Raw genomic sequence first — 14,959 nt, 5'->3', positions numbered from 1 at the left:
TTTATAAAAAAAAGCCTTAGTATATATATATATATATATATATATATATATATATAAAGTTGAAACTACGTTTTACTATTATATATATGTTTACTTTAATGTATTCATAAAGAAAGAGGTATTCGGATTCCTACCTGAATGCTCTCCATGTGTCATGTTATCCTTGTTCAACATTTGGTAAATAACAAGGATAATGATATCTGATGACACTTAGGTGGGAATCTGAACTCTGAACCCAGAACAAAATATCAAGTCATGATGACATGAAAATGACTCCAAAATGATTATTAAAAGTTTTTCGATTAATTACGATTTATTTTAAAAGATTTTTTTCATTGGGATTGAGAAAAATCGATTTTTAAATGATTGAATCTTTTAAATCTTATACGTGTGTAAAATTAATCCTTAAAGCGATTTTGAAAAAAAAAAATATTTTTTTGCGATAATAGACATTTTGTGAGACGTTGCGGAACGAATAGAATAGGTATTGAAATGCCAAATGCATTGTGCTCTTTTCAAGAGACATTTTATTGTCAGGATTCTTAATTAGAATAAGTAGAGAGAACCGAAATGAAAAGTAAGCTTCGGCTATATTATAGTTGGCTATTACATGCATAATACTTGTTACAATCATTTGAATTAGAAAATTAATTTCAAACTTTAAAACCGTTTTTCTCAAAACCATGTTTACAAAATCATGGAAAACTTTCTCGAAAAACCGGCTTGATTGATTTGAAACTTCGCACAATTATTACACTGACACTTTTTTGCATTTCCTAGACCACAATTTGTTTATATTTATCAATTATTTAATCCTTTTTTTATTAAGATAGTGCTTGAAAAAATACTGGAAATCGAAATATAATTTTCATTTAGCTTCCATTTTGTTAAATTTCAATATTTTAATCCAAATGTTGGTTTAGTAATTATGTATCATGGTAGAATACTGATCAAAACGAACGATTAGAATATTTTAATTTTCGCAGGATTGTAGCGAGGAATTTCCTGCGATTTTTATGTTATTTTTAACGCGGAAAGAGGGGATTGGAGGAGTGGGAGACTATTTTGCTTCTAAAATTGATAAAAAAATTTTATCTTGATCGGGTATATAATTTATACATATATATAAACCATTTCTAGAAACTACATTTTTACGCCTCTGAATAAGGAAGACCTTTAATATCATATTAACATTATTATGATTCTACTTGAATTTTTATTTAGATATACAAGTTTGATTATTCTCGAACGTTATATTTTTATTCCAGAAAAAGAAAGAGATGAAAGAATAAATTTATCGAATATATGTAAAATAGCATACATAGAGGAAAGGCCCCTATTATGAGATACCGATTCATTTTAGGTAAATGCTAGAAGTCTATGGGCAGAATTAAAAAAAATTATAGGTCATTTTGAAGGGAATTTAATAAGCTTTAAGATAATGTTACGTAAAATTTAGTTCAAATTATATTTTTTTTAAATTAAAGGAATGTAAAAAGTGAGCAAATCGCAAAGTAAAAAAATTGTGCTCCTAATATGAGATGCTCCGAGAAATCGATAATAAAACGCAAAGTACATCAGTATTGCAATCAAAAAACTTTATTTAATGTTTCTAAAACACATACAAACACAGCCAGTAAAATGAGCATGCGACGCATTGTAAGGATCTTCATTTTTAGGTAGTTGGAACCAAGCCTCGTAGGAACAGGTACTCGAATTTATACTATATTTCGACAATAAACGATTCTTATTTTCGAACTAACAACCGCGTGAAAAACTCTCATTAGCCCTTATTTGTTCTTTATTTTGACATTCTCGAGAGTTTGGTTACTTGTTTTATTTAAATATCAATATTGTCCTCAATTATTCATATGTTGTGGACTTTCATGGCTGATTTTATTTGTTAAGAAACCATTCGAAACATGCTAAAAAGAAAATTTATGTTTCAGTAAATTAAAAACAGATCTGGAAACCCTGATAGTGTCTCGGCGCTAAGCTACGCGCAGCGACACTGCTATCATCAAAATGAAGTTATCATAATAAAGAGTCAGATAATAAACGTCTTATTATTTCGCAAATGAATTTTGAAAAAGAAACTTTATGCATGTTTATTCAGTTGTTTATAAACGATACAAATTTTGTATAATTTTCAATTGTCCAAACCTTTCCATCTCTCTTAACACATTCTTGCCCGATAATAAGGAATTATAGTTATTTTTCGTTGTTTTTTTTTTAATGAATAATTCATTTCAATGAATAATTAATTTTAATGCTAATGTCTTTGTATATGCTCTTTTCTTTAACTATTGGTCATATATTTATTTGTTGCCAAGCCTATGACGAGCTTTCGTGTTTCTCTCTCTTTTTATATATTTCTTTATTCCTAATTATAGTCAAGTCAACAACTATATATGTGTATATATATGTATAAATTAATGTAAAATGATTTTCTAAATTATTTATTGAATTAAATTGAAAAAAAGGCAGAGAGAATTTTTATTTAGTTCGGATTTTTATTTGTACAAATAATTGGTTAAAAGCAAATTGCTTAGAGATAAAGTTTGGATTTGTTTTTTACAATAAACAAATTTTTGTTGTAGGTGTTGTAAATGGATACATACGATTGTGAATCCTGTCAATGTTTTGCTAGTCGTCGATGTACAGAACGATTTCATTGATGGCACGCTAGCACTTCGAAAATGCGGCTTTGGGCAAGAGGGGTTGGAAGTGGTGGAACCGATAAATCGACTTTTGAGAGAGGGTCACTGGGACAAAGTGATATATACACAGGATTGGCATCCCGAGAATCACATCAGCTTCTTTGACAATTTGGCGATGCGCGAACTTCACCCGAAATCTGAGGTATTTAAACATGCCTGCCTGATAATAAAATAGTTCCATAAAATAATTCAAGAAAATAAAATAGTTTAATAAAATAATTCAAATAAATAAATGAAAAAATAAATTTAATATTAACGTTTTAATCTTATTCTTTTTCATATTAGCCATTGCTATTTTTCTACATATCATAAATTTATACAAAACTAGTTTTAGCTATCTATATATGTATATAATATAAAATAGAAATGTCTAAAACATTTTTTAACATGTCCTTTTAGATAACTTTTTTTATTTTTATGTCGGTAACACATTTGAATTTTTGATGTTTTTTTTTTATGAATTAAAATAATAAATCTTATCCGAGGTAGATTTAGCCTGTAGTTCTACAATCCTAAATAATTAATAAATATAAGATAATCCTTCAATGTGAAATAGATCACTAAGGAAACGGCGAAACCCTTCGATACCGTTGTTTTCTTGCAACCTCATTTAAAGCAAGTACTTTGGCCAAAACATTGTGTTAAGAACACCTGGGGCGCTGAATTGCATAAAGATCTGCTAATATTGCCTTCTTCCGAACGGGTAATAGTTCAATTTTATATAAAAGGGATAGAGAGCTGTGTCATATATATGTATTTATTTATTTATTTCACTAAAGATTCTCTAATTAGTCTAATTCTTTAGAACTGCGTAGTAACTGATATCACATATGAAGCAATTGTATAGATGTCCTTATCACGTAAACCTCTGGCAGTTATTTCTTTCTTCTATATTTACGAATTGTTATTTAAGAATTAAGGCATGAATTCCTACAGTTCTTTAAATCTATCTATTTATAAATTATCTTTGAAATTATATACATCTGATATTAAGCAATCTGGTGTACCTAACTTAATTAATCGGAATATTCTTCCCTTTTTATACTCAAGGTATATAAGGGTCAGGATCCAGACAAAGAATCTTATTCAGCATTTGAAAAAATTGCGGAAGGCTCCTCAGAACTTGAAAAAATTTTATCGGCCGTTGGAGCCACGCTCTTATATACCTGCGGTATTGCCTATAATATATGTGTAAAGGAGACGTCTTTGGATGGTTTGCGATTGGGTTATCCCGTAGCTGTGATTGATGATTGCTGCCGTAGTACAAAACCCGATGACATAACGACTAAATCATACATTGAAAATGGCGCACTAGTGACATGTTCTGACCTCATCCTGTCCTTGGTGAACGAGGGCAAGCATAGTCTGGTGATGGCGCATCACGCCGCGAAGTTTGTAAGTTAAACAAAACCTATTCATAGGTTTATCATATTATGTAAAAAATATTTCTTAACCTTCTGAGGACCGGCATGTTTTTGATCGATTTTTTTATTTTAAGGGCTAGAACTTTTTTGTCAATGTCATGGGGTTGAGTGACAAAAAAGATGACGCCACTGTCGAGTTCCTAAAGGGGCCTCCAGTCTTTTACAGATTAAAAAATAATGACTATTTTTTGTCAAATCTAACAAAATCTAAAGTTGCACTTAAAATAGAACAGAGAGAAAAAACGTAAAAATGATTCTGTTAATTTTTACCTCTTTTTATCCCTGTTATCAGTTATTAATTCTACAATCGTTTAGAAGATTTTGTTTAACTCTTATCTAAATATTTCAATTTTTATGAGGAATGGAGATAATTGCAAAACATAAGATGAATTAATTTTAATTTATTTTTACATACAATGATACATTACACTAGCAAGTACTATGATGAGATAAAGATATATATAAGTTGAAATTTATATAAAATTATAAACCTTCAATTTGTGGTTTAATACATTACATCAAATATCATTAATAATTTTTCATAACGATGAATATATTTATAAATGATAATATAATTTACTGAAATATCAATTTATTTAAATATACGCAAACTTAGCACTTATATTATCAAGAAAAACCTATAAATATATTATATTTTTTATTAAAAAAGCAATTATACTTGGCAATAAAAAATTTTCTAATTAAATTACTAAAAAGATATACTTATAAAAGATATGTTTATAAATAAATATAATTCGTCGTGTTTGATTTGTTATTTTCGTCCGCTAAAATGCGCCTAATCACTTTTATCAATTAATAATCGTGCTGTCCTTTCGATCCTGTTTGCTGATTCGTCTTCGACCGTCAATTCGCAAATATATCTTTGCCTTGAGCTGCAATCTTCACCTCTGTATGAATAAAGTTTCGACGATGCGTTGAAAGTTAACTTCAAGCACCTACAATTTAAAATAATTTATAATTCGAATATTTAATGTTGAGAATTAATTGTCATGCTAATTAAAAATTTTAATATATGTACGCTATTGATAATCTATTTTATCTATGTAAAAATATTCTACTTAAGAGCGATACCAACCTGCCATCACCAATGACGGTCTGTTTAGTATCTTGTTGAACCGGTCTAGCACTGTTGGCCCAAATCCATAAAAGCCCTGGATTTAAGCCACCTGTCCAGAAATTATTGCCCTTAAATTTGGAGTTTGACATTATACCCGCGATTACATCTTGGTTCTCCTCGACCGTGTTGAATTCGACCAAATGTCCACCCATACCACGGCAAAGGCTACCCGATGATTTCCAGTCAAAATCACGATTACTGAAGTGATAGCAATTTTGGCCCATTCTCGTGTAATTAGTAGGACAAGGTTCTAAAAAAGCGATGACACAATAAACGATATAGATTAAAGCTGTATTAAACTCCTCAGTGAGAAATGACAATGGAATTGACATCGAAATCATCAAATTGACGTCGAATCGACGTCTTGATTATCATCATATATTATATATCATATATTATATCGAAATGATTTTTTAAATCGATCTTTTTATATTGAAGAAATTTTACCTTTCATTTTATTATTTCCAGCAATAACGTAGTACAATAATTCTTCTGCTCTTCTTACTCTTTTTTCTAGATAGTCTACTCTGTACACTAATTTTTCAATAGCACCTGTAAATTTTCATTTAAAAAATTCATAAATCTCATTCTTTTAATTAAAAAATATTTTTTTATTACATTTTTAATAATTTTTTTATTATAAAATTTTTTTCTTTAATTATGTAATTGTTGCAATTATTTATAAATTATATTAAAAATTGAAATTATTAAATTAATTTCTTTTCTTTTGAATTTTTTTAAATATCTTATAAATCGTACTAAGTAGGTAAAGATCAGTTTCAGAAACGTCTCTTTTATTTGATGCGATGATTTTAGATACTGTAAAACTCTTATTATCAATCTTCATCTCTCGTGTGGCACGAGAATTGTTGAACTGGTGCCTTGGAAGAGTAATCCAATTTTCCAGAATTTCTGTCCATGGACCATGATTTATCGTAACAGTCGTTAAATTCCCTAAGGATGATTACACAGCAAATAAAATTATATTGAATATATTAAAAGATTTAATCGCATAATCAGATTAAAAATTTATGTCTTATTGTATTTTTCATAATTGAATATTGTAATTTAATATATATAATAATATAATAGTATAACAATTTGATTAATAATAATTGTAGATGACATCAGAAAAAAATTAATTATTAAAACAGTAAACATTTTTTGTGTACTTTTGTCATTTTTGTTAATTATTTTTATTTATAAGTAGATATAATTATATAATGATAACTTCAATCTTATATTTAATTTTTTAATATAAATTGTTAAAACGTTGTATTTGTAAATCATAATACGTACCAGATACCAAATTGATTATTGCTACTAACGTGACAAGTATAATTGGAGAATATAATTGCACAGCTATCTTTCTCATCGTCATGATTTTGAGACAAATGAAGAAATATACTGCAGATGAGATCTTGGATACAGAAATTGAAAGGCCGGCGTTTACTTTCCACGAAATATAAAGTAAACGAAATAAAGATGCTCCGTTTTTCTCTTGAATCAATGTTGTGTATCTGACTTTCTCCTGGAAAGTTTACAGCAGCATGTTGAAATAGGAAATACCCGGATGCAAGAAAATATGTTGGAAAATTTCATTGTACACTCATATGTGATGTATTTAACGACGTAAGGTTAAAAAGAAGTAATTTTTAGATAAAGAGAATATGTATATTTAAGAATATGAGTATTTGCTTTTAACAAAATTTGAATACTATTATTATTGTATTAGACAAGTAAAAGAACAAAGTAATTTGAAATATTATAGAAACAAATTCTTCCGTTTACAACTAAAATTATAATAATTTTTACAAAGAGAAGCATTGTTCCTTTATATTTTATCTCATTATTTGATTCTAATTAATTCTTATTATTAAAGATACTGATTTACAAAAATAATAATATAATATTTTATTAGCATAACATTTTAGATAAATTTATGCATGTAAATATTTCATGATATATATTTAGAGAAATATTTTCTTTTTAGAAACATTTACGTCGTATATGTATATTTCGGTATGTATATTTTGTTGCACGTAATAGTAATTGTGTAATATATGAAATTAAGGAAGTTGGTATATAATGAATGTCGGAAACGATAAAGAATTGGAATGTCATAGAATTCTCTTTTATCAACCTCATTTACAGAATTGACTGGTAACATTTAACCTTGAAATTTCAATGATGTATATACGTTAAAAATTATAGACTTATTGTTATACTGCTGTCATATCCAGTATATCGTTTCTTTTAATTAAATATATATAGAAATTATATATGAATATTGCAAATCGGAAGAAATTAAAGCAAAACAATAAAACACGAATAATTATATCTTAATATTAATTTATATATTATGATTTAAATTAACGTTTAGATTAAAATTTAATTATATAAGCTAATTATATCTTTTTACTTCTTTAGCAAAAAGTATGTATTATTAAAACATACATTTTTACAATTTTTGAAATTTTTATGTAAAAAATCAGCGAGATATTTTAAATAAAACAAATGAATTTTTTTATAGCTTCTTTATACATTTTTTTACAAAAGCAACCATAGAATTTATGTGTTGAAAATGTAAATACCTTAACTTCTCACACGATATTTTCTTCTTGGTACCACTCGTATATTCCACACCCAATCATACGTCACGGAAGACTGAGAAGAAAAGATTCGAGGACGATGTCGTAGACCTCTCTAGGTCACTTTCTCCCCACCTTAGAAGTCAAGTCACTTTCTTCGGCAAGTCTACCTCAGATGGGATCTGATAAGTTACTGATTATAATAACAGTTTTACTAAATAGCAAAGGAATATATATATAAATTTTATAGCAGTATCACGAAAATATCGATGAAGAATATAAGAGTAATTTGTCATATTTATCTTAACATTTCTTTAATGATAAAAGTGGTAATAAATGTAAAATTTTTGTAATAATAGATTAATCATTAAAATTTGTGTAAGTCTTTTAGACATTCGTAATTTTTCATATGTAATAATTATAGAATGTAGATTATATATAAAAATTTTTTATATAAAACTATTTCTCTTGATTATTGCAGAAATTGATTCTTATGTTAAAAAGAATAATTAAAGGGTGCTTATAGCAAAGAAAGACAAGTCCAAATAGAATTGTATTTCAAAAAAATATTTTTATGACATTTTATCCTGAAAAAATATATTGTTCTTCAGCAATTTTATGCCTAATATTGTATTTTGTTATTTTTAACGAAAGTCATGAATTTCAATTCCGCAAATGTTCGTTCATTTATTCGTTGTGTAATTACTCGCGAAGATCAACCTACTGACACGGTTTCCTCGGTACATTCGAATATCGGTAGTTTCAACAACAAAGTGCAAACACGGAAACTTCATCTACCTCTTAATGACAGAAACGTGCGACCAGCTATTATACTTTCTCGCATTATACTTTCTGATAACGTGATCATGTAACTTGTAATTTATGTTTATATGCATTAAACTTTCATTCTTGTGGCGTGTATATTAAGCTTGAATGTTTTCTCGAAAGTAAATTTTATCAAAATAAAATATTAGCGGTTTAGAAATCTGTAATAAAACTTAAAATAATAAGCATTAGAATAATGTTTTACGTGCGAAAGTCAAATTATCGGTAATTATTGATTTTATTAACAAGGCAATGGAGTATGCCGAAACTATACAATCGTAATATTTCTTGTACATTAATAATATAATTATAAAAAATATTTTATTATTTTTTCTTTTTATGTGTTAATAATTTACAGGTTCCTCAAAATTAGATTTACAGGAATGTCAGACTTATCATATTTTAATTCGCTATTTTTTTTCTTTCCGTTTTAACGTAAAAAAATTTTTATACCGTGTGTAACATTTTCCTATTGTTCAATTTCTAGCTATTTTTAGTGATTACTTTATATAATAACAGAGATCGATGTCGCATCACGCAAATAATGGACGTAATCTATTCAGGATAATACGAATTTTGACGCTATGCTGCGCAGATAGCACAGATACTCTGTGGACCGAATACGCGGGTAAGGTCGCATCGCGTTGCGATGCTTCGAAGTTCATTCAAAGAATTTCGACATCAACGAGACTTTATTTAACTGAACTGATCAAATAGCGTTTACAACAGTCTTCCCGTCGTTATTCGTCCCATTTACAAAATAATGGATCGTTAGAAGTACACAGTGAGATTGAGCCTCTCGTTGCCAACTTGATTGTCTCCGGTTCGCGTTTCCGCCGCGACCTCGACGCTATCCACAGTCTGAAAAACGATAAATACTTTTGTTTCTATTGTGTTCTCCATCTATCTGCTCTTTAGGATTGCATGAAGTTTGTATTTGCTGGCGAACTTGGATTTAATTATTTCTCTTGCATAAGTTAATGCAATTGTACTCTTTAGGAAACGATTAATATATCGCGACACGAAACGTTATTCTCTATTTAAATTGTTCAATACAATTTAACATAATTAAAAATATTGCGATTTGAACACAATTTCAGTTGCTTAAATTGTCACATTGTTTAAATTAAATTCTTTTAACAATTTGCAAAACACTTCTACAAAACGAATTCACGAAATATTACAAGATTTTTTTCTATTTGCTATTTAATATAGAGTAAATAAAATATTTATAGATTTATTTATTTATTTGTTGGATTTTGCAAATAAATTTATTGTAAAATAATTACTCTATCATCGTCGTCCCAGGATAACTTTTTGATCCTCGGCAAAGCTGAACTAGCAGGCCACGCTGGCACGAGAGAGTCTGGAGGATCTCCGGAATAATTGGAAGAGTCGTGAGATCCAGTATCCAGATTGGTTCTAGCACTCAGATCATTCATATTCTGCACAAGTCCACCGATATTAGGAATGTTCGAAGTTGCTGATAAAGCTGGCGGATTTGGAGCGGGCGCCACTTTGTGTCGGGTGTATAATGGTAATTGTCTCGCCGAGGCTATACCTAATAAAAAACGAGACGAGGGTATCTTAATGTCATACATCTTCGACAATTCGAACAGAATTGTGATTTTATGAAAACTTTGTAATTGCAAATTGCTTATAGGAAAGAAGAAATATAATAAAAAAGAAATTTTATTTCAGTAATTGTATCGAGAAATTGTATTGAGAAATTTTTGGTAATCAGTTAATAGATCCATAAAAAGAAAAGTTAAAAATTCAAAGTAAAGTATGTCGAGTTAAATTATGCCGAGCATGAAGAATAGAAAGCATGTGCAGCACTGCTTGACTTCTGCTGCCTATAGAAACGTACTTTTGATTGTTGTACTATACGAGCTTTCATTGGTTTCTCCGAAGACGGGATTATCGATTTCGTTACGGCTGTCGACGTTATCATTCTCGTCGTCAATATCGTGACGCCGATTCCGTGGGCCTTCCAAGCCGTCTTGAAGAACGTTAGCGCCTAGAACTTGCGGAGTGGGACTTAGAGCCGAAGGAACTGGTGATTTCTCACGATATCCAGTACCCACAGAGCTGACCGAACCACCACTTTTTGGCCTTTTGCTTAAAAGAAAAAAAACATTAAACTTTCTGTTTCTCTTAATCTAATAAGAATTTTCAAATATCCTCAAGTTTCTAATATTTTTATTCTAAATTTCTTGACTAAAGAATTAAAAATGTATAAAGAAAAAAAAATACAGCATATTTATAACAGTATTCAGTAACTGTTATATTTGTAAGTACTGTTTACGTGCTACATTTTCAATATTATTCGATTTTCATTAAAATGCATCCAACTTATCGAGCCGAATCTCGATCCGAGTTTTAAATTGATAATCTGGATGTTTATATAACTATACATTGTGTGTATATTCGACATATTTACTTACTGCTTATAAATGTAAAGGATGAGAATAAGTATGACAACTCCAAGAAGACCCAAAACTGCGCCGAAGATAGCAACTAATAATACGCTACTACCGAGCCAAGCGGGTGCGGCTCTCGCAGCGATCGGCAATGAACCGCCGTTAGGTATGTGAACGATCACCGGAATCATACTGGATCTAAAGAAATTGCAGACAAATGTCAAATTGTAGGTTAATGTTTGGAATGATCATTAATAGGAAACAAGTAATTGCACACAAATTTATAAATACCTTGGCGGTTTTCCGGAATCGGTAGCTACCGCTATAAATCGTGCCAAAGATCCGTTAAATAAACCCAACGATCTCAGCACTAATTCTCCGTTATCTCTAATCTCGAAGGATCTAGAAAGTAATTTATATAATTATTAAAAATGATTGTAATTATTTTGCCAAGAGTATGTATACGTAATTTTAATTAAATTAAAAAATTTTGTTTCTCTTTTGGAATTAAAATCGCAAGTATGTCTCTTTTTATGTATATGATATTTTCAATATATAATTTTATTTCTAAATTATTAAACTTAACAATTTTATACCTTGCATCTTGTCCTCTGAGAGATAAGTTGACTTTATCTCCCCTGTCGCCGTCAGCTGCTTCTAATTTTCCTGAAAAATTACGTGTTCTTTGAATATCGAATAGAATAGAAATTGAATCAAGATTTAAATATATAAGAGGAACTTACCTACAACGGAACCTTCTCTCGCGGAATGAGCATGAAATTCGTACCGGGAATATTGGAAGCGAGGTTCCCATTCGTTCACGTCTTCGACCGAAACATTCACATGTGATGTATCATTCTAAATAAATATTTATATATTGTATATTACAGTATATTAAAACATATATATTATACATATGTTTAAACATATATTATATTTTATATATTTTATATATGCTATATACATATTATATACATACATGAGCAATAGAGAGCACGTTCCACTTAACGTTCTCAATGCTCGCGAGCATCATTCTTATCGTTTTCAAATATTAAACAAGGATGAAATGATCGTGTTGCGAACGTTAAATGAAACGCGTCCAAAGTAATTTAACCAAAGTAAATTTTATAATATTAATGAGATATACGTACATGATATCCATCTGTGACATGAATCAAGAAGCTATGCTGAAATCGCCGTTCGTAATCTAAATTCCCTTTGAGAATTAACTCGCCAGAGTTAGTAATCGAGAATCTCTCTAAATCCTCCACTGGGCCCACGAGCCAGAATTTTAAATTCTAGGATCAGAAGCTATACTACGCTACTATATCATGATTTATCTGCATTCTTATTGTCAAAGTAAATTTTCACATTACTTACAGGATCAGCTTTGTTGACTCCTGCCGTTAGAAGAACGCTTCCAGAAGGCGTATTCTCTGGTACGCTCGTTTGCTGATTTTTCAGCACAAATTTCACAGGTAATCGACCGCCTAGCATCCATAAAATAAGTAACTAGTTTTATATAAGATTTGTTTCCAAATAGATAACGATTTGATTCGTCATCTTTTAAACATTATTTTGACATTTCATATTTGCATACAAACGTGTGTACAATTAAATTTTGGTTCCAATAAAGAATATTATTAATGTGTTTTCATCACAATTATTAACAGTTGCCAATTTGTTTTAATAGACAGATAATAATTGATAAGTAATTAATTTAAATCGTATACATATAATAAATGTCTAGTAAATGTGTAATAATGTTACATCTAGTTAATAACCAAATATATATTACATATAAATAATAATAAATTGCTATAAAAAATATATATATATGAAAATTATAAAAGATAACAATTAAGAAAAATATTATATATATTTTAAAAAATTAGTCTATTAATTAATTAATTTTTTATAAATATATATAGATATATAGACATTTGTTAAATCTGCACATATCAGGAGATACAGCAGTGTCTCGGTGCTATATTATTTACCTGCTGTTGGACCAACCATATCTTCTCGCGATATAATAACCGTGGCAAGAGCGTATCGATCTGCATTATTCACTTGAGTGCCCTATATTTTATAAACAATATTATTATTATTATATTAAAAAAATTTTAAATCTATCAAAAACAAAAATGTGTTGATACTTCTACCTTAATAACAATAGTTGCTGGAGTCATTAATTCGTGATCCTGCAGCGAGCGTATCATGACTATTTCAGCAGTCTCAGAATTCAAATCCAAAAAGGGTAAAATTCCACCTCGTATAGTATACCGGACCGGTGCATTTATACCGACGTCTTGATCCACAGCTTTTATCGCAGCAGGTACTACTTTTAATGATTTTTTCTAAAAAATAATTAATTAATTCTTATTTTGTACATTTATTTTGCGTATATTATAGAATTGAATCTGGCTGAAGTAAATTTTTATAAAAAGAATAAGTCAATCCTACCCCTTTTATATGACGAGGTACGGTAACCTTATACTGATCGTTCAAAAAAGCCGGATTCTGATCGTCGGCATCGATAACATTAACGTATAATGTTGTCGTTGACGATCGTGGTGGATTACCTTGATCCTGTAACAAACAAGAATTTTTATTGTTAAATTGTCATTAAAAGTTAAAATTTACACACACTATTGAGAAATATATAATTATATCGAAAAACAAAGTACTCTTGGCTTTCTATTGTTAGAATATAATTACAAGCGTGAGAAATAGTCAGAGATAGCATTGTTCGATGAATTCTTTGTAAGCTTCACTTGTTCATTGTTGCGTATCGATACGCATTGATCACTCGAATCAATTTATTCGAATCAATTTATTCAAGACCGTTATGATCCATTTACAATGCTTTTATAATGAACTCCGTTATTGGTTTATGGATTTCGTATATTATGTTACATAAAAAGAGAATTTATGTTCAGAAATTTAATCAATTCAAATTGATTTAAATCACATTTTTCCATTTGAGAAAAAAAGCTTCTACGCAGCAATAATTTTAGATACATATTCATTTTTATGTGACGTAATATGTCGAATTTGTAGAATAATAATGGAATTTGAAAACTATCTACGACACGTTTGTTAATTTTTAATATTCCATATTCTGAAATATTGAACTGAAATGTAAAATCGAACTTACTTGTGCACGGATATCAACGGAGAAGTTGGTGAGACTTTCGTAATCTAGCGATTTTCTTAGTACAAGAGTGCCTTCCAAAGCATTTACGAAGACAAAGTAATCCTGTGAATAAAAAAAATAATTATTTATATAATATTCTGAAGAATAAAAATGTTATTTGTAAGAATAATAATTAGTAATATACTAGATATAATATGTATGACGAATGAAGAGATAATGCGAATTATTAGTAAAAAAATAATTTAGCCATATAAATGTTCACAAAATTCACCGAGTGAGCTCCTGGTAGGACTGTATACTGCACAGTAGAAAATGGTCCTGGTTGATCAGCGTCGACAGCTCGAACTCCTTGCAGAACTCTCGTGCCAACGACAGTAACCTGGAATATTCATGCTATATTAAAATCAAAGAAATGTGCAAAATTGATATTTTTTTATTACTTAATATTAAAAATATCAAAGATTAGCTCACCTCAGAAATATTCAGCACGTAAGGCGCATTCACGAATTGCGGTGTATTATCATTCGCATCGGTTACCCGAATATTCACTGGTATGATGAATTCCTTTAAAAATTAATCACAATTTCTTAAAAATGATAAAAAAATCAGAACATATATATATAGAGAGAGAGGTATATATTCTAGGTATATATATATATATATATATATATATATATA

At 29.2% G+C, this 14,959-nt stretch overlaps 3 protein-coding genes across 5 annotated transcripts in view; 1 reads left to right on the top strand and 2 right to left on the bottom strand.

Moving 5' to 3' along the window:
- Positions 1–4,378, top strand: part of LOC108768861 (nicotinamidase) — a 5,365-nt gene extending 987 nt beyond the window's left edge. The window contains exons 2-5 of one of the 2 annotated variants that reach the window (XM_018519520.1): positions 2,601–2,862; positions 3,277–3,423; positions 3,771–4,115; positions 4,219–4,378. In XM_018519520.1, the coding sequence (XP_018375022.1) occupies positions 2,601–2,862; positions 3,277–3,423; positions 3,771–4,115; positions 4,219–4,224 (760 nt within the window). In that variant the 3' untranslated portion in view covers positions 4,225–4,378. Of the gene's footprint in view, positions 1–2,600; positions 2,863–3,276; positions 3,424–3,770; positions 4,125–4,218 lie in introns of those variants that run through there. The other variant, XM_018519511.1, reaches the window with a different exon arrangement.
- A 528-nt stretch (positions 4,379–4,906) lies between these two features.
- LOC108768880 (C-type lectin domain family 4 member A) lies at positions 4,907–7,967 on the bottom strand. Of its 2 annotated transcripts, XM_018519542.1 has the most exons (6): positions 7,877–7,967; positions 6,582–6,813; positions 6,042–6,236; positions 5,730–5,834; positions 5,241–5,532; positions 4,907–5,100 (listed from the first exon to the last, which is right to left on the bottom strand). In XM_018519542.1, exons 2-6 carry the CDS (start codon positions 6,661–6,663, stop codon positions 4,941–4,943), a joined length of 834 nt encoding a protein of 277 aa, XP_018375044.1. In that variant the 5' UTR covers positions 6,664–6,813; positions 7,877–7,967; the 3' UTR covers positions 4,907–4,940. The 2 variants fall into 2 exon arrangements, with proteins under 2 accessions (XP_018375044.1, XP_018375054.1); XM_018519552.1 differs by lacking the exon at positions 7,877–7,967 and having other exon boundaries at positions 6,582–6,849.
- A 1,095-nt stretch (positions 7,968–9,062) lies between these two features.
- Positions 9,063–14,959, bottom strand: part of Cad96Cb (protocadherin Fat 4-like Cad96Ca) — a 13,424-nt gene continuing 7,527 nt past the window's right edge. Inside the window, exons 4-18 of the mRNA XM_018519347.1 lie at positions 14,753–14,845; positions 14,553–14,660; positions 14,282–14,383; positions 13,588–13,713; positions 13,287–13,481; positions 13,122–13,203; positions 12,502–12,611; positions 12,273–12,419; positions 11,865–11,979; positions 11,718–11,787; positions 11,413–11,523; positions 11,146–11,319; positions 10,569–10,819; positions 9,988–10,259; positions 9,063–9,559 (exon numbers count right to left, since the gene is read on the bottom strand). Coding sequence (XP_018374849.1) covers positions 9,470–9,559; positions 9,988–10,259; positions 10,569–10,819; positions 11,146–11,319; positions 11,413–11,523; positions 11,718–11,787; positions 11,865–11,979; positions 12,273–12,419; positions 12,502–12,611; positions 13,122–13,203; positions 13,287–13,481; positions 13,588–13,713; positions 14,282–14,383; positions 14,553–14,660; positions 14,753–14,845 — 2,046 coding nt within the window. The 3' untranslated portion in view covers positions 9,063–9,469. The remainder of the gene's footprint in view (positions 9,560–9,987; positions 10,260–10,568; positions 10,820–11,145; positions 11,320–11,412; positions 11,524–11,717; positions 11,788–11,864; positions 11,980–12,272; positions 12,420–12,501; positions 12,612–13,121; positions 13,204–13,286; positions 13,482–13,587; positions 13,714–14,281; positions 14,384–14,552; positions 14,661–14,752; positions 14,846–14,959) is intronic.

This window comes from Trachymyrmex cornetzi, unplaced genomic scaffold, assembly GCF_001594075.2.
Source record: "Trachymyrmex cornetzi isolate Tcor2-1 unplaced genomic scaffold, Tcor1.1 scaffold122, whole genome shotgun sequence".
Taxonomy (NCBI): domain Eukaryota; kingdom Metazoa; phylum Arthropoda; class Insecta; order Hymenoptera; family Formicidae; genus Trachymyrmex; species Trachymyrmex cornetzi.
Note: the sequence above shows the minus strand (reverse complement) of the source record. Positions and strands in the feature narration are given on the sequence as shown.